The 26,314-nt window shown below is 44.1% G+C and overlaps 1 protein-coding gene across 1 annotated transcript in view; it reads left to right on the top strand.

Moving 5' to 3' along the window:
• Nucleotides 1–18,044, top strand: part of LOC146854046 (snaclec bitiscetin subunit alpha-like) — a 172,268-nt gene extending 154,224 nt beyond the window's left edge. Inside the window, exons 5-6 of the mRNA XM_085650982.1 lie at nucleotides 9,384–9,459; nucleotides 17,927–18,044. Of these exons, the coding sequence (XP_085507108.1) occupies nucleotides 9,384–9,459; nucleotides 17,927–18,044 (194 nt within the window). The remainder of the gene's footprint in view (nucleotides 1–9,383; nucleotides 9,460–17,926) is intronic.
• The last annotated feature ends 8,270 nt before the right edge of the window (nucleotides 18,045–26,314 follow it).

Here is a 26,314-nt window from a genome sequence, read left to right as displayed (position 1 = left end):
GTTGTCCGAGAGGAATGGGGATCTAATCGTTCTCCAGAAATCCTTGCTGTTTTTTGATTGGGAGGTCTTGTCTAGGTCATTCCAGAGTTTCTCTTTCATTTGTTGTAGTTTTAGTTTGCGTTCCAGTTTGTATTTTCTTCTTAGAGATTGAATAAGGCCCACGTCTCTTGGTTTTTTGTGGAGGGCAGATTTTAGATCAGTTAGGGCTCTCGTACAGTTGTGGTTAAACCAACCTTTCCTTTCTGTATGTTTGTTGGTTGTATTCCCCGTGAGTAGTCTCTTGGCTACTGTCAGAATTTATGCGAAGTTCAGTAGGACTTCCGTATGATTTAGGGCTAGGTCCAAACAATTAAGAATATGTGGGTACGCCTGGTTAACTAATTTTTTTGTGAGATTTTGTGGGTCGATCTTTTCCCATTTTATGGAATAACCATTATGTTTACGCAGTTGCAGGCTGTCTTGAGCGAGGGCAGTTGCTATATCAGTGACCTTAGATTTGTATTCAGATGATGGAATTCAATCTTTAGTGCGTAGTGATCACTTAGTGTGTTGCCAATTACTTGGTGATCTGTGACTTTTGTAGCGAGACCGTGGGACAGCAGGATGTAGTCCACTGTTGTCTGGTGGCCTCTAGCCACGTAAGTTGGATTGAACTGATTTTTCTCCGCCTTCAGGGAATTAGCGATAAATAAGTCAAACTCTGACAGTGTGTTATTCAGAGCGTTGCCAGATTTATTGTGGACGAAATGGGCTAGTGGGACGTCGTTGTCGTCTGCAAATCCGCAACATTGGGTATCTGCCATTTGGCAGGGATGAATATTGAAATCACCTCCCCAAATAAGATGGATCATTTTAGAGTTGTCCTCCTTGTGTTGAAAGGATCTTAGTCTCTCCTGCATATCTTGGACAAAAGTCAGGAAATCGTTTTCCATTAGGTTGTTATATGAGTTGACAAGGGTAATAGTGTCTTCATTTGCAAAGGAGAGGGAGAATATCTGGCAGTTAGAATCGGTGGAAAGATTGGTCACTTTTAAATGTGATAGGGTGTTGGCGATGTAGATTGTTAGGCCTCCTTTGGGTCTACCTATTGCGCTTTGAGTAGCAAATGAGGAGTAAGTTTTGTACCCCAATAAATGGAGCTCTGAGGTTGCCCAGGTCTCTTGAAGGCAAATTATTTTGCCTTGTTCTAAGAAATTAACGGCAACGGGGTCTTCGATCTTTGTTCGTAGGCCCGCCACATTCCAAAATAAAAAAGGTATTGTGTGGGGATTCACTTTCGGGACTAAATTTGGTGGGGTCGTGACAATGTTGTTACTTAAGGAAGGGGAGTATGGCAGGTTTGGGGTAGTATATTCTAGGTCCCTTGATGGTCAATCCACCATTTCTAGAGGACTATATCTATTTGTTGTTGGAATGTTGTACCAGGGATCCCATCTGGGCGGTTCTCTGCGAGTCATCCTCTGCTGTTGGTATCCCCATTCTCCCCAGTTTACTCCCTGATGACGTGGATTGACTATTTGCCAAGGGTTTTCCTGCTCCTGGAAGCGAGAGGCGCCATATTGTCTGTTGTCATAGAAAGTTGGTTGGCGCTGAGGTGGTTCCACTCAAGGGAAAGCGGGGTCCTCAGAGAAGTTATTGTTTGAGGTTTGAATGAAAGGATAGAAAAATGAGAGGGGTTTAATTCTAATGCTTCCATTTAAATTCAGTTGTTCCCAAGAGGTGACATAGTCTGCCACCCATGGGTCCTCAAAGGTAATGATGATGCAGTCCCCTGGATATTGTTTGGTGCCTTTCCCCACCCACGGGGTCCTGCAAAGAGAGGAAATCCTACCATGGCAATTTGGTGGCATGGGGCGATTTGTCTGCAACCAATGGTGTACTTTGTTTTTTAGGGACCATGGCGGTTCCGCCGTGTTAAGAGGTAGTTCAGTTACTCCAATCATGACTGCTACGTAAGGGGCGGCCTCAGAAGGAAGCTCAGTATGGGCTCTAGCTTCTCCCCTCCCTCTTTGGGTGTTTCTTTGGGTTGGTTGGGAAGAGAAGTTGTATACCGGGGTCTTTAAAGGAACAGTTTTTCTTGGAGCTGGTTGTGGCCGAGTGGTTGTGGGTGGTCTATTTTTGCTTTGTTTTGAGGTGGTTGAACCTACTGTAGTAGTATTTGATGTGCTTTGGATCGTGGTAACTGGGGGTGTTGGGATAGGAAGCGGTACGGTAGGTACTACTGTCTGAGGCATGACTGTTTGGGGAATGGAAAATTTTGCACTAACACCCAGAGAGTTTGAGAGGGCGTTATGAGGAGGATTTGCGCTCCCTTTCTTCTTTGGGGGAGGCCCCTGGATGTGTTGTGGGGGCAGGATAAGCTTCGAAATCTGTATTTCTATGTTTGTCAGCTTTTGTTCTACGGGTCTTAAAAGTTGTTTGAAGATTTCTGTTATCTTATTTATGAAGATGAGATTCTCGTAATCTTCCGGGGCCTTTTTCGTGGGTGGTTGGGTTGGTGAGTCCAATAGGATAGGAGTAGTACCTTCCAGTTGGCCGTGAAGAACAATTGCAGTAGCAAGTTCTAGGTGTGGTGGTGGTGAAGAAATTGGTGGGAGAATTGGTGAAGCCTCAGAAGTATTCGGAGGGGGAGTAGTTTTAGGTATAGTTGGGATTTTTCGGGTAAGCTTATTTTTGCTAATTGCTCCTTCTCTCCTTCCCCTAGCTTGGATATCTTCCGAGGGTGATATCTGGGTGGGGGATCGAGAGGGTAGCTCAGGGGTTTTTTCTAGTTCTGAAGATGAGGGTGAATCTGCAAGGTCAGATACGGATAGATCTACGTTATTTGGGAGGCTGCGTCTACCTTCGTTCACAGCTCCTGGTGCTTTTTTATTTGCCAGGACGGGGGTTCTAGCTTCTGCGAGGTTTCCCAGGGAAGATCGTTTGGCAAAGTCTAAGTCCAGTGAAACTCTTTTTTCCATAAGGGTAATGCTTTGGTCAATGAGGGAGTTTGCTTTTGCAAGGAAGTCGTCCATAGGACCCAATAACTTCCTAACGCTTCCTGGAGCTAGTGTTTTTGTCCCTCTTGTAACTACCATCTTGTGATGTTATGAGACGATGTAGTAAGTGATATTTCCCGTGGCTAGAATAAGTATTAGTTGGATAGTAGATATACAGAAAGGGTGAGTAATAACTTACAAAGGGTGGGGCCCAGTCCAGTCTCTCGGTCTCTCCGGGCCTCGAACGGCCCGCTCTTTGCCCGGTCTTCGCCCCGGAATGCGCCCCGCGCGCGTCCCGCGATGCGCGTTACAGGGGTCGCCTTTACGCTGTGATTGGTTGTAGGGGCGTGGCACTGGGAGGGGGCGCGGCTCACGCGGGAAGAGGACCAGCTGGAGCTGTTGTGTGCTGGTCCTCGCAGTCCCGGGGCCAGCGCCTCTCCCTCCTCTGCGGCCACGAGGTGTGCTGGGGCTTCCTGGCCGGTCAGCAACGCTGGTAGGTGTTGAAGGGCTACTCCTGTAGCTGAAACAACTCCGGTCGGGCTGGGAACAAACACAGTCTGTTTGCGAGTGGCACCCGCGAAGCGGGTGCCGCGAGAAGTTATCGCACTCGGTTGGGGGCGTGGCACTGGGAGGGGGCGCGGCTCACGCGGGAAGAGGACCAGCTGGAGCTGTTGTGTGCTGGTCCTCGCAGTCCCGGGGCCAGCGCCTCTCCCTCCTCTGCGGCCACGAGGTGTGCTGGGGCTTCCTGGCCGGTCAGCAACGCTGGTAGGTGTTGAAGGGCTACTCCTGTAGCTGAAACAACTCCGGTCGGGCTGGGAACAAACACAGTCTGTTTGCGAGTGGCACCCGCAAAGCGGGTGCCGCGAGAAGTTATCGCACTCGGTTGGGGGCGTGGCACTGGGAGGGGGCGCGGCTCACGCGGGAAGAGGACCAGCTGGAGCTGTTGTGTGCTGGTCCTCGCAGTCCCGGGGCCAGCGCCTCTCCCTCCTCTGCGGCCACGATGTGTGCTGGGGCTTCCTGGCCGGTCAGCAACGCTGGTAGGTGTTGAAGGGCTACTCCTGTAGCTGAAACAACTCCGGTCGGGCTGGGAACAAACACAGTCTGTTTGCATCATCCATGTGGTAAATTGATGCATCTTCTCACACCCTAATATAACTTTTGATACACCCACTCTAAATTACAGACGGCCATTCTCCAAACCATTGACACTTCAACACCAATAACTACATACTCACTCACTGATTCTTAGGTCTACACACACATCCACTAACTCATCTGTTTAGTCACTCATACTTATGGTCACTCAGTACAGGACTATCATAAGCACTCATACACCTATATAGACACTCACACACCACTACTCATTTATAGAGGTGCTCACAAATCTAGTCAGTCATGCAAATAAATAATCACACACCCATTTACTCACCTATACAGTTATACACACACCAGCTCACTTGCTCATACAAATACTAGCACATTCTTACGCTCTTATACAATCACTGATACAAGCACACACTCATCCATACAGCCACTCTCACAATCACACACTCTCACTTATAGCCATTTAAATACTCTAACACATATATACTGCCTTTTACATATGTAGTTACTCGCACATGTACCACTGAGATATACATTCACTCACTAACACACCCATACATACACTTACCCACCCATGCAGTCCATCACAGATGCACTCTTGAAACCATGCACCCAGTGAATCACCCACTCACACATCTATGCACAGAGTCACACATTCACCCCACCCACACAAACACTCAGGCACCCATACAGGTACTCAGACAACCAATCAATAACTCATATAGACACTCATGTAGCTATTCACAAACCCATGCAGCCACTTGTACACCAACAGACAGACAGATACAGACATTCACACAGTTTAGTCTCTAACCCATGCATTCAGTAAGATACGTTTAATCACTAATTTATAGACTCAGTCACGCACCTACTAAATCATCCATTTAGACACATATACACCCACTCATTCTTCAATACACCTTTCCCTATATATAGTAAACATATTTAAACTTTACAGAAACACACAATCACTGGATGAGGTCATCAGTGATGTCATTAGTGATGTCATTTGAGATGTCATCAGTGATGTCACTGACCATGTCACGAGTGATTTAATATGTGACATCATCAGCAGTGCATTGCGGGGGCGTGAGTTATAGTTAGGTGAACTAACTATATCGGGGGAATTTCTATGGTTTTGTACGAGTGAAATGTCCAACTAACTATAACTTTCCCTCAAACCTATGTTTTTTTCTGTAAAAAAAAAAAAATATATATATATATATATATATATATATATATATTTATTTATATATATATTATCTACTGGCGGTCGCCAGTAGATAGTTATAGTTAGGACCCTGTTTCCATAGGAAATCCGCAACATTCTATTTGGAATAACTTTGGCACCGGTTGACGAATCCTCGCAAAATTTTCAAAACTAATGGGGCGCTACGCTCCGCTCTTACCCTGAAAGTCTCGGGGTGATTCGTCAAGCGGGGGCTGAGAAAAAAGGGGGGTCCCAAAACGCGTTTTCCCCATGCATTTTTCCTTAGGACCTTTAGACACAGCTACAGCCCGAACGGCTGAACAGAATTACTTGTAATTTGGCAGAGAGGTAGCCATAAGGTCAAGGAAGTGCCTTTTGTAGGTCTGGTGTAAATCTGTTCAGTAGTTCCTGAGAAAATAGCATTTAAATCAATATATATATCTGTGGCAGCTTACCGTGCGCTTACGGTAAGCTTACGGTAAGCTTACCGCACGCGTACGGTGCCGTGCGCGAGCGCGTTTCTGATTGGTTGTTAGATCAAAGTAAACATTCGAATCGGTCGAAACCAGGAAGTAGCGGCCGCCATTTTCTGTCTCTCGCACTGAGAAAAAAAGGTTGATAACACGAAAAGGGGGCCATGAAGAGAGTTGCAGACCCCCTAGCGTTCGTCAGGGGGTTCACGAAGGACCAAAAAGTATGAAAAATGAATTTAACATTTTTTTAAAAAAATCGCGGGGTGCTCGTAGGGTAAGCTTACCGTACGCGTACGGTAAAAAAAAAAAAAAAAAAAAAATAATTAACAATCACATTTAATATATAAATCTAAGGACCCCCAAGAGAGAAAAAAACAATTGATATTTTGTAAAAAATGGCGAGGCGTGCACGGTACGAAATGCGCCATGTGGGCGCTCGGTGTGCGAAGCGCACCGAGTGGCCACAGCGCGTGCACGGCGCGCGAAGCGCACCGTGCGCGCAAAAATTAAAAAAAAATACATAACTTAGCATTTAAAAAACCGTACAAATTCACTGAAAAAACCATAGGTTTCACACACGTTATAGTTAGGAATTAGCATTTAAAAAACCTTGCAAATTGACTTAAAAAACCATAGGTTTCACACATGTTATAGTTAGCTGGACATTTCACTCGTGAAAAACCATTGAAACTACCCCGTTATAGTTAGTGCAGGCAACTATAACTCACGCGACCGCAATCCTCTGCTGATGACGTCAGATATTACATCACTGATTACATATGTGTCTTTCTGAAAAAAAAATATTTGTAATATATGTATAGCTAAAAATTTATGGAAGAAGACATGGGTAAATAAGTGTCTAAATACAGTATTAGCATCAGCAGAGGATTGCGGTCGCGTGAGTTATAGTTGCCTGCACTAACTATAACGGGGTAGTTTCAATGGTTTTTCACGAGTGAAATGTCCAGCTAACTATAACATGTGTGAAACCTATGGTTTTTTAAGTCAATTTGCAAGGTTTTTTAAATGCTAATTCCTAACTATAACGTGTGTGAAACCTATGGTTTTTTCAGTGAATATATATATATATATATATATATATATATATATATATATATATATATATATATATATATATGAAACAACCAAACACGTCAAAAGTGTAAAACGGAAAGCACCCCAAGCAAAATCCAGGAAAGATGTTTCTTAAAGCATGAATGCTTTATTCAGCAAGTTCCCCTCCCTTTCCCCGAAACGCTGACAGACGCGATATATATAAATGCGTCAAAGGTGTATTCGAAGAAGGAGTGAGTGTATGAGTACCTGTATGGATGATTTAGTGGGTGCGTGACTGTATAAGTAAGTGATTAAGCGTGTCTTAGTGAATGTATGGGTGAGTGACTAATCTGGGTGAAAGTGTGTGTCAGTCTGTCAGTTGGTTTATAAGTGGTTGCATGGATTGGTGAGTAGGTACATCAGTGTCTATGTGGGTTATTGATCAGTTGTCTGAATACCTGTATAGGTGCCTGAGTGTGTGGGTGGGTGAGAGGTTGTGTGACTCCCTGCATGGATGTATGAGTGGGTGAATCCCCGGGTGTATGGGATCATGAGTGCATATGTGAGAGACTATATGGGTGGGTGAGTGTGCATATGGTTGTGTTGGTGAGTGAATGGATGTCTCAGTTATATAGAGTAACTGCATATATGAAAGGCAGTATATGTAAATGTTGGAGTATATAAGTGACTGTATGTGTGAGTGAGTGATTGTGAGAGTGGCTGTATAAGTGAGTGTGTGCTTGTGTCAGCAACTGTATAGGAGAGTAAGTTTTTGTTAGTATCTGTATGAGTAGTGAGTGCATGTGTGTTTCTTAATGGGTGAGTAAGTGGCTGTGTGATTGAGTGTTTGGGTGAGTGAGTAGGTGTGAGTAGCTCTATGCATGACTGATGGTGTATGAGTGGCTGTATGGTGTATGAGTAGATATATCAGTGGCTGTATTGATGAGTGACTGGCTCTATAATTGCCAGCATAGGTGAGTGAGTGGATGTGTATTTTGACCTATGAATCAGTGAGTGGTTATGTATGTACTGGTATTGGTGTGTCAATAGTTTCAAGAATAGTAGTCTGAAAGTTGGAGTGGTTGTGTGAAAGTTTATATTGGGGTGTGGGTAGGTGCATCAGAGATTATGTGGATGATGTAATCAGGGATGTCATCAGTGATGTCGTTTGAGATATCATCAGTGATGTCGCTGACCATGTCTTGATTAATGTAATATGTGATGTCAGCAGCAGTGAATTGCGAGGGCGCGAGTTATAGTTAGCTCAGCTAACTATAACGGCTGAATTTCTCTGGTTTTGTACGTGTGAAATGTCAGCCTAACTATAACGTTCTCTAACCCTTGTTTTTTTCAGTGAATATATCACTGAAAAAACCAAAGGTTCCAGGGTCCTTATATTTAGGCTGACATTTCAATTGTACAAAACCAAGATGACCCCCTAACTACGACCTGCACCAGTAAGCTGATTCCTGATGCTGAAGGATCCCGAACACCTGGGCCTTGGGGAGAACTACATTCGGTGTCCTGATGCGCCAACACACCCCAACTTACCTGTGCGGCTGAAGGTTTCTTTTGTCCAGACTCCTGCCCTGAGCCTGCAGCCTTTTTCTGACTTCAAGATTCCCCTTTGGTTTACATTGGGTGTCTGACGCTGTGTAGGGACTCTGCACCTGGCCACCCCGGTGCCACTGATTGTGTAAGTTTGGTGCTGCCTTATGGCCCTCCTGTGCTTACCTTAACCCCCCCGGAGAATGGGTTACCAAACCATGCAACTTACCTATGGGTAATACCACTGATTGCCCCCTTTCTTCATTGTATAACAATGGCACCAGATCTGGAGTTTGACCTCTGTACCCAGCCACTCCAGTGCCGCTGGTGGTACAGTGAGGTCACTCACCTGAACCTTGCCTGGTACTGATTCTTCATCCAAAAGCTTAATATCGTAAATTGTTTACTTATCTTCATATTGCTGAATGTGTTTCCTCCCATAATGTAATGATTGAAAAATGCAGCAAGTTTCCACTATTTACATTGAAAAACAGTGATATTGCAAAACATATTTTACTGCAACAAAGTATCTTTGGTTCTATAAAATAAATATACTAAAAGTGGTATTTTTACAAACCATTGGTCTTGGATTTAATCATTGTGTGTGTGTAAAAATGTCTTGTCAGTGTGTGTACAACAAATGGTTAGCACTTCCCTCTGATAATCCTAACTGCTCGCTCTTACTACCACAAGATAGAGCATTAGTATTATCTACTTTAGTCTCTGTAAAGCCTCTGAGGATACACTTGACTCTGTACAAACTATACCTTGCTCTGTTATAGTATATACAGAGCCAGCTTCCTACACTAACTATGACTACCCAGTGGCACACGTCAATGGGTAATATATATGTATATATGTATGAAGGCAAAGGAGAAAACATTTTTAAAAAGTACGTTTATCTTAACAAATATTTATGAGCAGAATAATTTTGCTAAAACATGCAAGTATTACAGCAGAACTTTATATGCTTTTGGTTGCAATGTCAATAACATATTTTTCCCCTTTAAATAGGACATGTGACCTGGAATGATTACCCACTAAATGGCTACAAATTCCCTTTTGTCTGCAAATATTATCTGGGCAATCGGTAAGGCTTCCCTATTCTCCACAATTTTCTGAAAAAAATGCAAAATCTTATAATGCATAAGATTTTTATTATACTGCAACATTTTCCATTGCAACAGTAACCCTTTATTTATCATGCATTTTATAGTGCAATGCAAACAGCATACAAATTGTCATTACTGTTACTGCCCTAACGGTAACAGTCATTCTAATGACTGTTACCTTTAGGGCTCATTTTTTTAAATTCAAGTGAGGGTTAATTAGGTTAGGGTATACGCTTTACCATAAAAGATCTGGGGCCATATTTATGCCCCAGTTGTGTCGCGCTTGCACCACACAATGTGGTACATGCGTGGCGCAACTGAAAATTGAGATTTGCATGGCCCTGAGTCCCTACATGAATCTTGAGGAAAGCAATGCTGTGCAAATCGGTGTGTTGCCTTACTCTGCACTAGGGAGGTGTTCCCACGCTATTCCCATGGCTTTTGACACATTACCAGATTTACCAGAACTGGTGAACCTGGGAATGCACCAAAAAGATACTTTTTCCAAGGAGAGGTGTAACGAGCAGAAATATCTTTTTTTCTCCTCATTAATTCCTCTTTCTTTGTGTGCAGCCTTCTAAAAAACACATACAGGAACATACCTCTTAGGATTGTTTTGTGCAGGAAGGTGCTCCTTCCTGCACGAAAATAATCCTGCATGCAATACAGGCACCCGTGCACAATGGTGCAAGGGTGCCTGTGTTGGTGCTAGGCAGCCAAAACTGTTGCCCTTTCCCTGTTACGCAGTGCACTGCACTGCATAACAGTGTCATAAATATTGGATTCTATATTAGGAGCACCACTGATATGTTAGATGAGTTGGGTTGTCATGGTGGAAATAGTGCAGCTCAATCAGTTATTGGTGGTGGAGGAAGCACTTTCTAAAGCACCAACAGTTTGAATGAGCCAACCACAGATATCCTTACACTTCATCTTCAGATCTTAGTACCTGAATTAGAGTTTTTTGGATAGGATACTACGTCACAAACATGATAGATATCTTACCCACAATATTTCAAGTGCCATATGATATAGTGTAATTGTAATACTGCAACAGGACTGAGTACTGCAGCAGCCAAAAGACCTTAAGGGAAAATAAACATTGGACATTGCAATGTGTTTTACTTTTTAAAACAAGCACTACCAAGGTCATTAGGTTTTTCTTCTAAGTGAAAATACAAGCTAGATCTAATAGCTTTCAAAAATTATTTTGTATGTTGTGCACTTAACCCCAATAATAACTGTTTTCATACTCTGCACCTTTAAAAGATATGAGATTTAGCGCAACAGAAATCGCACACAAACCCTATGCCAATTGTGGCATTCATATGTCCTCTTGGTTTTGAAAAGCTAAAATTAGAGCTTTCATGATGCAGGCAGCAGTACCTTAGTCTGTAGAAGAGTCCCTAGAGCCAGACACATGTCCTTGCTGCTGTAGTATCTTATCCCACTACTAGGGGGCCATCAAGGCAGACACAAGTCCTATCGGTAGAAGGCTGAACTACCATAGGCAGTGTCTAGACGTTTCACAGGAGAACACCATATTTTTTATTTGTGTCTAGGACCTCTGCCCCACTGATTGGTTTCATGGATTAAGAGTAAGCTCTTTTAATTAGTCCACCATGAAGCTGATACCCTACCAGAGACCCTCCCTCTGGCGACATTAGAACCTTTAGGAGCATGTACAGCAAGCCTGTGGAACAGGCTCCTAGATGATCTGGGAGAAAAGGCTTAACTTTGTTTAGGCTAGGGAGTTGGAATTCTTGACAATGAGTAATTTGAGTGAGAGGTCCAAGTCAAGCGTGACTCTAAGGGATTTGGACTATTCAGTCAGTTGGTGTGTGCAGCTCATTGGGTTTAAGTTCAAGAGACATGAATTTATCAGAGAATGTGTTGTGCTTCGGGGAAATATGAATTTGGTATTTGTAGGGTTTAGCATAAGGTAGTTTGTTGACAACCAGATTTGGATGTGATTGAGACAGACTTTATTTTCATATGTTATAAGTTGAGGAGATTGTGAGATGGATTTTAGTGTCCTCTGCACTCTGGAGAGTCTGAGATCTGGAAGTTCCTGTGTGTGTGTGTTAATAGTTTGTAAAGCACCTGGTTACGCCATATGGAGTGTCCCCGCGCTAGGTTTTCTCCTTACCATTTATCTGAAGTTGACAGCAAGCTGACCATAGTCATTACATGTCCATGGATTGCCTGAAGAACCAGGTTTTCGGATACCTACGAAGCAGCACTTTAGAGGGCTGCACTCTCAGATCCAGGAGAAGGGGTTTCCATATTTTACCAACCGAAGACTAAAATATCTGCCACATAAGCGAGCTCTGTGGACTTTGGGAATTGTGACTTTAGCTGCTCACGATGATCTGAGATTTCAAAAGATCCGGTAAAGTTTAATCAAAGGAAACAGGAAATGCAGCCATTGATGATTTTGTGATGTACACATAAGGCTTTAAAGGCCACTTGATCCGCATTGGGGAGCCAGTGGAGCTTTACTAGGGCCAAGCCCGGAGAGGAACACCTCAGAATATTCTGAAGCATATGGGTGGCAGTATTCTGTACCCTCTCAAACATTCTTATTCTGTCCTTGGAGACCCCAAGATACATGACATTGCAGCAGTCCATGCGAGACACTATAAACACTTGGATACCTGTTTTCTCGGGTGACTCTGGCAGCAATTCTAGGGTTTTGTGAAGCATCCTCAGGATGCCAAACAAGTGCCAGCCAAAGAAGAGGTCTGGTGGTCAAAGGACAGTGCAGTGTCACACCAAAACCCCAGATTTTTTATTTTAGGTTGGTGGTTTGGGGATAGGGAGCAGTCCTAGTTCAGGGGGCCACCACACTGAGGACTAAATAGACGGTTGCTTACCAACCCCAAGAATATCAGTTTTTCCAGCATTTTGCAAGGTCCATCAGGCATGCTCTGAACTTAGGGGCTGCATCAACTTCGTCCTGTACCAAAGTCATTATCAGCTTAGTATCATCCGCATATGATACCATCTGTACCCCATGACGCTCTGCCAGTGGGTGCATATAAACATTAAACAGGGTTGGGTTCAAAGCCAAACCCTGAGGCACTCCTTGCAGCAAGGTGCGAATCTCAGATCTGTAGGACTGCTGGATGACCTGGGAAGATCGGTCTTGTAAGAAATGTATAATTTAGTCAGGCGCAGGCCCCCTCACTCCAAGTTCCCATCGGCGTTGCAGGAGAAGGCCATGGGAGATGTTATCAAATGCAGTGCTTAAATCCAACATGACCAAAGCAGCTGTCTTGTCCTCATCTGCAATCATTCTCTGAGATTCAGACGCTAGAAGTAGAGCCGATTCTGTACTGTACATGGATCAAATCCTGATTGAGTTTTGTGTAGCAGATTATTTCTTTCCAAATACTTTGTTGACTACAGGTTAAAGAATTTCTCTGCCATTTTAGCAGAGATGAAGCAAGGAGACAGGTCTCAGATTTTCTGAGAGGGTGGGATCCCATGATGGTATTTTAAGAAGAGGGACCACCATTGCATGCTTCCAGTCCTTTGGGACTATACCAGTGCTGAGGGATAGATTGAGAAGATTTCAATCAACCAGGGCTATAACATACTGTCCATGTAACATTTTCAGGGGCATGGGGTCAGTAGGGCAACCCGATTTCACAACAAAAAAAAGAAAAGTCTCAAACAACAATGGAGTTTTAAGACTCAACAGATTTTTGGGCAGAAGTATGTTCTCCGGGGGACTAAACTTAAAATTCCCACTAGCTTCAGTGAAGGAGGCATAGATAGTATCAATCTTTCTGGAAAATTAGCGGGACACTAAGTTACATTGTTCTGTAGAGGAGGGGATGGAAACAGTAACTCGCTCAAGAGAGGAGAGTATTTTGACAATCTGAAATATCTCTCTGGATGAACCTCTCGAGGCTTCAATTGTAAGCATATAGAATTTAGTAGGAGTTATTTTGATCTGTTTATGATAATTGTTTAGTGCTTCTAGGTATGCAACTTTGTCATCCAGCCTAAAGCTTCTTCTCCAGATTCGTTCTAACCTTTTACTGTCTTTTTTAAGGCCCAGATGTTCTTCAGTAAACCATTTTGCAGTTGGATTTTAGTGTGTGCTATTACCTGTTTTCACAAGGAGCTAGAGTGTTCAGAGCACCACTTATCCAAGAAGACATTTGTCTAAATGAGTAGCTGTGGGTTGGTGAGGTACAATATACACCATTGTTGAATTGTGCCATTTAAGGTCATGCATGTTTCAGGGTGTGGACCAGTGATTTATGGTTGATGGAGTTAAAAGTTGTGGAAAGGATGGACAGGGCCATGAGACAATGGTCGTTTTGGTTGCTGAGGAAGAGGGAGTTGTCAACTCCTTAGAACATAGCTGTTTTAATGATTTAGTGATTTGACAAGACCCAACAGACATATCTGCCGAGTAGGAAACCAATGTGGGATCACACTGCTTCACCTCCCAGTGGGTCGCCCATGAGCAATTTTGTCAATGCAGTTCACTAAGCGTGTGTGCTTGCAGGATTGTCTAGAGTAATTACAAAGTGGTACTGGCCATCTCTATACACGTGTTTCTGGATCATTATCCGTCATCAGTAGAGATTAGGCATCAAATATTTGGGGTTGCTGAGCAGGCTGCCAAAGTATTCTCAGGTCACAGTACCTCTCAAGGCGCGCAGGTGCCTCTCCATGAGCTCGTCAGCTCAACCGGCTCGAGGAAGCCTTTTAAACAGGAAACCAATGTGAGATCACACTGCTTCACCTCCAAGCGGGTCGCCCCTGAGCATTTTGGTCAATGCAGTTCATTAAGCGTGTGTGCTTGCAGGATTGTCTCGAGTAATTACAAAGTTGTACTGGCCATCTCTATACACGTGTTTCTGGATCATTATCCGTCATCAGTAGAGATTAGGCATCAAATATTTGGGGTTGCTGAGCAGGCTGCTAAAGTATTCTCAGGTCACAGTACCTCTCAAGGCGCGCAGGTGCCTCTCCACGAGCTCGTCAGCTCAACCGGCTCGAGGGAGCCTTTTAAACAGGAAACCAATGTGGGATCACACTGCTTCACCTCTCAGCGGGTCGCCCCTGAGCATTTTGGTCAATGCAGTTCACTAAGCATGTGTGCTTGCAGGATTGTCTCGAGTAATTACAAAGTTGTACTGGCCATCTCTATACACGTGTTTCTGGATCATTATCCGTCATCAGTAGAGATTAGGCATCAAATATTTGGGGTTGCTGAGAAGGCTGCCAAAGTATTCTCACTAAGTTACATTGTTCTGTAGAGGAGGGGATGGAAACAGTAACTCGCTCAAGAGAGGAGAGTATTTTGACAATCTGAAAGATCTCTCTGGATGAACCTCTCGAGGTTTCAATTGTAAGCATATAGAATTTAGTAGGAGTTATTTTGATCTGTTTATGATAATTGTTTAGTGCTTCTAGGTATGCAACTTTGTAATCCAGCCTAAAGCTTCTTCTCCAGATTCGTTCTAACCTTCTACAGTCTTTTTTAAGGCCCAGATGTTCTTCAGTAAACCATTTTGCAGTTGGATTTCAGTGTGTGCTATTACCTGTTTTCACAAGGAGCTAGAGTGTTCAGAGCACCATTTATCCAAGAAGACTTTTGTCTAAATGAGTAGCTGTGGGTTGGTGAGGTACAATATACACCATTGTTGAATTGTGCCATTTAAGGTCATGCATGTTTCAGGTTGTGGACCAGTGATTTATGGTTGATGGAGTTGAAAGTTGTGGAAAGGATGGACAGGACCATGAGACAATGGTCGTTTTGGTTGCTGAGGAAGAGGGAGTTGTCAACTCCTTAGAACATAGCTGTTTTAATGATTTAGTGATTTGACAAGACCCAACAGACATATCTGCCGAGTACATTGTACCTCCTCCATTACCATCTGCGATACAGCTCGTACTACCCGACACCAATATTCACTAACAAACTTACAGCTCCAAGAGAGTTGCAAGAAGTCTGCCATCTCCTCACCACATCTCACACACTTAGAGTTCCTCTTTAACCCATATTGATGAAGGCTCGCTGGCAGGTAAAACAGTTGCTGAATAAATTTGAAGTGAATTATTCGGAGATTACAGTTTGCTGCGAGGCTTCCTGTAATCGCACAACAGTACCCCCAGTCCTCCCATGACAAAGTCGTTTCCAGGACCCCATTCTATCTGTCTCGGGCAGCCAAGCTGACTTACTGGTTCTCCCATAAGGTTGTGTTAAATAATCTGGTTATTAATCCCTTCTTCTCTGAAGTAGTCAGGAGCATTTGTAGAGCTTTTAATGTCTGCGGTTCACTGGGGAATTGAGGGTATATTGTGCGCACAGCTCAGTGTAGCCTGATGTAAACAAACCCGAGCATCGTCGTCTCAGACTGTATACCTGTAAGTGCATCCTGTGTCACAAATTTTCCATCCCTGTATAGCTTCCCAAGCGTGGTTACCACAGCTTCCCCCAAGATTTCTAATGCTTTGGCTTCATGTGTAACTGAAATATGGGGGTGCGCAGCCAGGGGCAGGGTGGGTGCATATATATACTTTCTGCCCACCCTCTCGCACAATCCAGTCCACGCCCTGGAGGTGCTTGCCACTGTGTTAATCTTTGTTCTCGGGTTTTCAGGCCTACTGTAAAGTACCATAGCAGTGAGCGGGACCGGATGGGCTTCTTCTGTTTCCACCGACAGATGCAGCATATAACGATGCGGGAAGTGCCAATAATGTGCAAATTGTGCTTGTGCACATAAGTAATAAATACACTTTCATATCCGGTGCGTCAAACCTCCTTTCATATTGTTTTGTCAATGTGTCCCAACTGCAGCTGGACTGTTTGCCTGCCCATACTAATGTCAGCATGCATGTTTTGAGCACAGCAATGGGCAGCGTTACTAGAATATTCACAAATAGATACAACATCTTGGGAAGTACTGTCATTTTCAGGATCCCAAGACGGTCCACCAGCAACAGTGGAAGATGGATCCACCTTGCGACCTGATCCGTTAGTTTTGATATAACCTTTCCATAATTCATATGGATCACGACTTTGGGATCCTGATGCACCTAGATACCTAGATACTTCACCGGGTCAACTGTCCACATCATTGGGAATTCCACTTCAAATGGAACAGTGCACTGTGTGAGGGGGAATACTTTATATTTATCCCAATTAATCTTTAACCTGGAGTATCTCTCAAACTGTACATATTCTTCCCTTACAGCCCGAGATTGGCCTCTTGTACTCTAACATATAAGAGCATGTCATCTGCATACAGTGGGTGAGATGGCAAGAGGGCACTGACAGAACCATAGCGCAGCGAGTGCATGTCTCTGCCGAATTTTACAAGCCAGTGTCTCGAGAATCAGGGTCAACATCATCGGGGATAGGGAACACCCTTGTCTAGTGCCCCTACATATCTTTATCTCTTCCGATATGAAGTTGTTTCTTCTGTATGCTCGCTGTGGTATGATGAAGTTGTTTATCCATATCCTCCCTGTGGTATCTGTATAAAGCAAGTGTACGCAATTCAAGAATTCACTCGGTATCCCCATACACTGCAGGACTGGGAACGTGTACCCTCAGTGTATGGAGTCGAACGCTTTGGCGGTATCAAGGATTACTGCTGCAGCCTTCGACTCAGGGTTTAACTGCTGCAACACAGCAAACAATGTTTGTAAGTTATGAGCCGTAGATGTCTCTGCCAAATATCCAGGAGAACCAAGTTGGGCACTAAAGGTTGGAGTCAAATGGTGATAATTTTCGCCAAAATCTTGGTATCGATATTTATCATAGATAGAGGTCTATAAGGCTTGCAACGGTAAGGGTCCTTGTCTGGTTTATGGATCATGATTATAAGGGCCTCCTGAAGAGTTTGAGGTAGGTCACCAGCTACGTATACTGCGGTACACATGCACAACAGCTGTGGAGCTAGTTGATCTGCATCCGTTTTATCAAATTCACCCGGTAGCCCATCTGCCCCTGCCGCCTTCCCATTTGGCAGTGATAAAATTGCTTCCTTCACCTCCTCCACTGTCATGGGCTGTGTTAAGTACTCTCTGTGTCTGAGGGACAGACATCCTAGAGCTATATCGTCAAAATAGCTGGCTACTTCACCATCTTATGCCTCTGGCCTGGTCCTATATAGTTCAGAATAGTAATCTGAAAAAGTGGTCAAGGTTTTGGGTGTGGCGAGGAAGAATCGTGGCCTACGATTTCCGCTATTTGCACCTGTGCCTTTATTTCCGTCAGCTTAGAGGCGAGCGAGCGCCCTAGCCTCCCCCCTCCCCATATCTCCTAGCCTCCCATCATCTAGAACTGTGCTGCACTTCTTACTCAGTGATTTCCGCATGTTCTGACATTAGATACCTTATCTGCGCTAATATATCACCTTATGGCTGCTGTGCATATTCTATAATGTGTAATTTACTTTCTATATCTTGTAGTTTATTCAGTAATGATTTAAGAACTCCTGCTTGCATTCCCATGCACTCCCCTCGTATTGTAGGTTTAAAGGCCTCCCAGAATAGACCAGCATACCTCACTGATCCTTCATTCTCCTGAAAAAAAGGTATGATCCGGTACCTAGAGAGCACCGAAAGACAGAGTCTAGCAATGACGTTGGGTGTAGCCTCAATTGAAAAGGGGGGCTGGTGTCAGTATAAACCTCCAGCTCGAGTATCACAGGGGAGTGGTGCAACAGTGTTCTAGCTGGGATACTCGCACCACCCATGTGCACATCTCTCTTGAGACCAGCCAGTAGTCTAATCAGGACCGTGTACAGAGGATATATACGTCCCCTCCCTCATATTGGGATTTTGAAACCTCCACCAATCCCTTGGTTTCCATAAAGTCCTGTACAATACCAGCTGATTGTTTTCCATGCCAAGCCATTGTAGCATATCGCTCCATCCGAGAATCTAAGTATACATTCATTTTTCCCCCATATCACCATGGATGTAAGAAGCACCCCCACATGCCTCCATATCTCATTATAAAAGGCAGGGTTGTCTACATTAAGGCCATAGGTGTTCACGAGTAATTCCTTTGATCCACATAAGTAACCTTGGATCTGGAGGAGTCTACCCTGTTTGTGCGTTTCTGTGTGAGTCACGGTGAAGAGGGTACCTTTCTTAACTAGTATCAGCACCCCCCTAGAGTATGAGGAGCATGACGAGGCCACTCTAACAGCCGCCCACTTCTTCCCAACGTTCTGATCAGTATGCTTGGTAAGATGTATTTCTTGCAGGAATGCTACTTGCACATTGTGTCAATCTAAGTATGCCACCACTTGCCTTATTTTCTTGAGGTTGTTAAGTCTTCGAACATTCCACGTTAATAGTCTAATCACCCCCCTTTGTCTCCACATTTCATATCAATGTTCCTTCCATTTATAAGAGCTTTCCCCTGACCCCAGATGGGCTGAGCAAGGGGCATCACGCTGCATGGCATGTTCTGCATTTGCACCAAACAGTTAACTCTACCCCACACACTTCATCACCCCTAACTTGCTAAAGCCATCTCTTTGAAACAATCCCACATCCAAAAAGAGATCAACTTTGAACATCTTTCATAGGGGTACAGCCACCAGGGGCCACTAGTGCGTAATTTCCCTCCCAGTAACTGGGGGAGGTGGGCAGTTGTGTTCAGTTATAAGGTACCATGAAGCAGGCATTGAATATATGACATGCCATGTTCATGCTGGATCCTCACATTCATGACACAGTACCTTTCACTTGACCTTGAACTGTAGCAGTTCTTCTCTGCAACTCACCTTAGGCAGCTTCATCTTGCCCCCAACTCAGATCAACCATCCGCCCGACTTAACTAGTCCCCATTCGAGGCCTCCTCTCCTGATTTGTCTGCTTGTTTTTGCAGGTTCTTAGATATTGTCTTAACATACTCCATTGCCTTTTGTGGGGAATTGAAGATTTTTATCTTTTCCCCAACCTTCACTCGCAGGTGGGCCGGGTAGAGCAATGCATACTGCAGATATGCTATATGTAGCTTTTTCTTCACTAGCAGGAATTCCCAACGCACTGCCTGAACCGAAGTGGTGAAGCCTGAGTAGGAAACGATGTCATTGTCTTTGTAGTTGATGTCTGTTTTTCCCTTGCAAGACGTAACACTGCATCTCAATCCCAATAATTCAGCAGTTTGGCTATATTTGGTCGTGGTGGGGCTCCGGAGTTAGGTAGCGCCGCAAGTGACCAGTGTGCGCCTTCAACAATTAGAATCGTAGACAGGTGTTCAATCACAAATACCTCCTTGAGTATCGTTTTGATGTAGAGCTCTAGCTTACCAGTGTTCGTAGTTTCGGGCAGCCCAGTAATTCACAGGTTATTGCGCCACGCCTCTAAGTCCTCATCCTTGGACTGGATCACCGCCAACACATTTTCTATGTTGCAATCCATCCTCTGTGTTGGCCATGAGCTGTTCAGCTTCTCACAATCTGGCCCCTTGTTTAGCTAACTTTGCCGCCAGATGGTCCATGCGTATGTTTGAAGCGTCAATTTTCCCATCAATTGATTGTAGACTAGTTTGAATTGCCAACAGAGTTGCTTCTAGTGCGGTAAGGTCTTTACCTTGTGGCTCCAACTCCAAATCCAAGTGCGCATCCTGTTGTGCTCTAGTACATTTCCACGTCTCGTAAGTAAGCAATGCCTGCTGCTTGTCTGTTTTGTCCATATTGCTTGTGGGGTCTTGTTTCCAGGCGCTTATTTCCCAGCAGCACAGCATTTTATATGCTGTACCTCCACAATATACCGTTCACTCTGCCTACAGTTGTAAGTGTAGCTTTTATGTCACGCTTACCAGCGTGTAGTCCTGATCGCTTTTACCGCCCTCTTGCCTCAGGTCCAATGCATCTACCCAGGCCTTCTCTGCCTCTACCCCTGTTGGGTTTCTGCCCCTAGACCAGACTCTCCCAATATCTACCAGGCAGCTCCAGTCGCTGTAAGCCAGGCTCTAGGCTCTGCTCAGTTTTCAATCATTCCTTCATGCAGTGTATTGCTGCTGTGGAGCAGGGCTCTCCCGGTCACCACCAGTTCAGTCCTGCCCGCACAGTTCACCAGGGCCCGCACTTCCCAACCTCAGACCGCTCCGCTCATTGCAGGCAGGCCACTAGGTCGATTTTCTCCCTATCAGACCTGCTGCTGCTTTCTTGCTATCCTGCAACCAGGTCCCATGAGCGATGTAGTCCTGGCCAAATGTATTGCCGTTTAGGGCCGCTCACCCCAGGCAGTGCTGCCAGACTTTCACAACTTCTTCTGCTTTTGTCCGGCACCTGTGCGGCCAGCTCCATCTTCCCGACCGGGTCTTTGCACGCACTCCGCCCTCTGAAACATCCAATGACACAGATGTCTGCGGGCTATTCAGTCTGGGCAGTCTATGCATGTGGGCGTCACTTCTTCCCCGCTTGTATGGCTCCCATTTCAAGGATTTTGGTCAGATTTCTATATCCGCCTGCAGAGCTACACTGAGGTGCAGCCATCTTGCCACCGCCACACTAGCGCCCCTCCATGCAATGTTACATTAAGTTCACTTTTCGGACATGTTTATCGATTTATGTGGATTTTTGTCTCTTGTTGAAGGAAATCACATTATGTAGTGTAGTAATGTATTTGGTTGCAGAGTTCACCCTGTGTTTAAGATGGACACTGAGCGGCCATCCTCAGATCAGTCAGCCATTATTTGTTGTAGTCTCTGCTGCTTTGGTCCTTTCTCTGTTTACCGTAAGTTGTGTGGTACATTAAATTATCAATGAAGTGAAGCATCAAGTGGCGTGACAGTATATTTTTTCAGACAATTGAGCTATTTTCAACATGAGATATTCCTCAGTTGCATGCACAGTAGTAATAAAAATATATTTACATTCCTAACAACTAAAGTTCCTCAAAAATATCACAAAAATGTAACTTCTAAATATTCCACCTTGAGAGTCTGTGTGAATTTTACCTGAAAAATTGAAGAATAAAAAACATTAAAAGCACCTAATTTCAAAGGATGTAACACATGTCGTTATATGTAACATTTTCTCTCTTATTCTCTGTTTATTGGGATGAGAAGTTTGTTTCACTTTTTCACTTCATATTAGAACATTGGAATGTTGGGAGGTCCATTGAAAACAGTGGAGTGCTCTGGGCTTCAAAGGACAGCGGGCTCTAAGGCTGTACTAGGTCCTGGAGACTGTTTATATTGCAAGATTAACACATAGAAAATGACTTCAGCAAATGTTTCTGGTATTGGGTGGAGCCAGGAAGGAGGGACGAGTGTCCATTCTAATTATAGATAACAGCTTAAGGCGTTGTAGTTTTATACAATCACGAAGAAATTTAGCAAACTGTGGTTACTCCCGCTGTTTCATAACCGCAGGTTAAACATGCGGAATAAATGAGAAGTCCCTGGTTGCTAAAGCTGTTTTGCCAGAACTTGCATTCACTAGAAAAGCCTTTAGGGGGATCTTATACAAGTGGTCCCCTTATCTCATCCTCATCAGCAACATTTTACAATGAACTGCTATGGTGATTTTAATGGAAGCAACTGACTGAAAGTTATGCAATAAATTGCACTTTTAGCTGTAAGTCTCTAGCTTCTAACTAGTTGCTTCTCTAGATTGCTACATCAGGTCAGCAGCAGGAGGCCATTTTCTTACTCGGTTTCTAACCAACTGTGGTATTCGAGTTTTCTATGGGCAATTTATTTCCAATTATGAAACGATCACTCTATATTAAATGTCCCTTGGATATTTTACTGGTTAAAACAATTAACAAAAAAATTGCAAAGACATAAGGCAGCCTCAACTAAAAGTGCTTGCAAACAAGAAGGAGAAGAAATCCTGCTTTCATATTTAGTTGCTTTCTGTCAAATCTTTATGAGCAAGGAAAAAATATCCTATTTATTTAGTAACAACATAAGGAATTGTAAGGAGGGAAAAAGAGGGTCAAAAACAATCCCTGTGCAGAAGATGCATCCAATGGAACTATTATGCATAATGTTTTAATAGTCAATGCTTGGTGATATAGAACTGTTTTAAAATTATTCTTAAATGGCATTGAGTTCTCAAGATTGGGTATATTGTGCATTTTAGGCTGATTCAGACAAGTTTGCTCATTTCGAAGCCTTCTGCTAATTTATTTTATTTAGATGTGATGAATTGATGATCAAACTACTGGATTAATACACTGAGCACTTTAGCAGAAACTCAGAGTAGCTCATACATAACCTGGACATGATCATACCATATTTACAAGATATTTGGCAGTTAACAATTTTTATACAAACAAATCCTGTGCACACGTAAAAGTCAGGTAATGTAAACACAGAGAGAACAACACAATTCAACCAAAATGAAGAAAATGTTGTTTAATTCAAGATAAGTTCAAAAGGCGCCAGCCGACATGTGTTTCGTCAACAGTAAAACAACTGTGACTCTTCAGGGCTGGGAAACAATATAATAAGTATCAAAAATAAGGCAAGGAAAAGGGGGTGAAAACACATTCTGGAAATGAGGGGGGTGGGTTAAAGGTTCACAGACAAAGAGAGAGAAAAAGGCTAAAGGCTGGAAAGTGCTAAGCAATATGCACAAGGCGATAAGAAAGCCGTTTAAGTGAAAAAAAAAAAAACGGTCTAAACAAGAAGAGTCAGAGGAGCTCAAACAAACATGAGAATAAACTAGAAAAATCTGGACACAAAGGTAGAGACAATCTATCTAGAAACGAACGGTTGGCACTCAAAGAACTTACGTCTAATCATGACATAATCATTAAGGAGGCCGATAAGGGCGGCAATGTGATTGTCATGAATAAAATTGACTATCATGCTGAAATTATCTCTCAACTCAACGACTTGACTTGCTATGAACCTCTCACCAGTAATCCTACTGGCAATCTTACTAAACTAATCAACAATAACCTGAGTGATTGGCACTCCCACGGTTTACTTGAAGATGAGGAAGTTCTGTACATGAGGGCTGATAAACCTGTGTCTCCCTGGTTATACACACTACCCAAAATACAGAAGCACCCTACCTGCCCGCCTGGAATACCCATTGTCTCAGGGATAGGAGGCCCTACTGAAAGATTGGCTCAATATGTTGATGTATTTCTGAATCCCCTCCTGAGGCGGAAGCCGGGAGGTCTCTTTTCTTCACTTTGTGCATTTTAGCATTTGTCTTGAATTTTTAACCTTGTGTGACTCTCATCGCTTGACTACTAAGCGTGAGAGATTTAGAGACTTCCATAGCGCTCCTAAGCGCTTTGTGTTCCTTCCCTCCTCCCCTGCCTCCGGACCGCCCTCGGCCGAGTATCGACGCCGAGGGTTGGGTTCCCGGTTTTTGGCGGCCATATTGGGTGTGGGCCAGGCGGGTGACGCGCTCTAGCAGCGCTTTAAAAAGAACGGCTATGACTCCGCGCAGCGGACGCGTACTGCGGACGCGCCGGATCTGTGCCGGAGTCGTGCCAGAGTCCTGCCCATCTGCGCCCGTCCGCGACAGGACGGGACCAGGGGCCGTGGGCCCGACACCCACGCCTATTATTTCTGCAAGGGCCCCCCACATCAGGTATTCGGCGCAAACTCTGTTACACCTCAGACCAACCCCTCTCACAGACTGCTCCAGAGACTCCCGGCCATGCCCTGAGGGCCCTTTCTCTTGCATATATTGCAAATACCAAACCTCTTCGATAATACCCAGCACTGAGATGTTAGATAAACGGGAACAAACTCCACCTAAAGGGACTAAGCGGACAAAGTGTCTTCTCCTAAATGTTCGCTCCCTACCTAGACATCAACTTGAGGTATGGGACCTAATACATACTACTCAACCTGATCTTTGCTTCCTAACGGAAACCTGGTTGAAACCTCATACGGTCCCTGCCATTGCTGTGGGGGTTCCTCTTGGCTATAAGTTTGTACATTTTGATCGCCCAGAAAAAACAGGTGGTGGCTTAGCCATCATGCATAAAGAACATCTGAAGATCATAACACTAGAACAGAAGCACAGCCCCCTCTTCGAGATAATAATTTTTAAAATGCAATATGCTACAAACAGATTTTGGAAAGGAGCCTTAGTCTATCGTCCTCCGGGGCCCTTTACAGGTTTCTCCCTTGCATTATTTGAACTCTTGGCCCCACATTTTAAAGCAAAAGAGGATTTCCTTCTTCTTGGCGATTTTAATGTCCACGTTGATAATCCCACACTCCCTGAATCAATCTCCCTGGTTTCTGAATTATCCTCCCTCGGTCTGACTTTGCAAAATCACGAGCCCACCCATATAGGTGGTCAATTCTTGACCTGGTATTCACCAATTTCCCCAAGGTACAATGTCCTCCCCCGGCTCAAATAATATGGTCCGACAACCTCATTGTGGAATTCTCAATATCTAAGGTGGATAAGCCCTCCAATAAAAACTCCCTACCACCTGTCTGGCATCGACAGTGGCATAAAATCACCGTAGAGGAACTGCAAAAGGAATGGAAGCAGCCCATTCCCACAGAGACTGACAGTATAGAGACCGTCTTACCAAATTCAACCATTCTCTTAAAGAAGCAATTGATAAAATAGCACCTCTAAAGTTACACAAACAATACCCCGCCACCAATCAGGAAACTTGGTATACCGAGGAGCTTAGAACAGAAAAACAAAAATGTAGGAGGTTGGAAAAGAAGTGGAGAAAAACACGAACCGACGAAAACACGAAAGCACATCATGAGGCCCAGACTAAATATTATAAAAACATCAAACTTGCTCGGAGGAATAGCCTCTCTCAACAACTAGCAGAAGCGGGAAATCGATCTAAGGAATTATTTAAAATTCTTCAGGAGTTTGTAAAACCAACCGCATGTAAAAGCCCTGATGACTTTTCCCAACAATTGTGCGATGAAATCTCCTTGTTCTTTGAAAATAAAATCAATTTGATTTACGACAAAATTTAATTGGTCTCAAATCAAAATAGTCATAACTCTTTTCTCCCTTCCATTCTGCCTACACGGAGTAAAACCACACTTATGACATTCCCAGCAGTCAACGACTCAGATCTTACCTCCCTTATGAGCCATATCAAATCTGGATCTCCAGATGATTTTTTATCAGCCAAAATGACTGCTTCCCTGCAAAATTTGCTTAGGCCCCATATTCAAACACTGATCAACCATTCTCTTAGGGAAGGTTGCGTGCCCACAGAATGGAAAAAAGCAGTGGTGAACCCAATCCGAAAGAACGCTACAATTCCATGGACCGATCTTTCCAATCTCCGACCCATTTCCCTCTTACCCCTTCTCAGCAAGATGACCGAGATACACGTAAACACTCACTTGTCCAAGTACATCGAGGCAGCGGAGGGCCTAGACTTCTCTCCATCTGGATTTAGGCCCAATCACAGCACAGAATCTGCCCTCCTCTCAGTGACTGATAACATCAAGATGTCACTGGATGGAGGAAACTCAATGATTCTAGTGCTGTTAGACCTTTCCGCTGCCTTCGACACTGTGTCTCATGAGATACTTCTCGATCGCTTGAGGGAGAGGGGAATAGAAGGTGTGGCTCTTTCTTGGCTAGAAAGCTTTCTTTCGGATCGCCAACAAGAGGTAAGATTGGGCTCCCACCATTCTATCTCAAGGGAGCTCACCAAGGGAGTGCCACAGGGCTCATGCCTAAGCCCTACACTCTTTAACGTGTATGTGGCCCCCTTGGCGGATATTGTAAGATCTCATGGGTTCACCCCTGTGTCGTACGCTGACGACACTCAGCTTTTGTTCCCCTTTAAAACTCTGACGCCCGCAATACAAAAATCTTTTGCGGACGGAATGAGGGCTATTTCTTACTGGATGGCCACTAA

Source organism: Triturus cristatus, chromosome 4_1 (genome assembly GCF_964204655.1).
Source record: "Triturus cristatus chromosome 4_1, aTriCri1.1, whole genome shotgun sequence".
In the NCBI taxonomy this organism is placed as follows: domain Eukaryota; kingdom Metazoa; phylum Chordata; class Amphibia; order Caudata; family Salamandridae; genus Triturus; species Triturus cristatus.
This window is presented reverse-complemented; position numbering and strand designations above follow the sequence as displayed.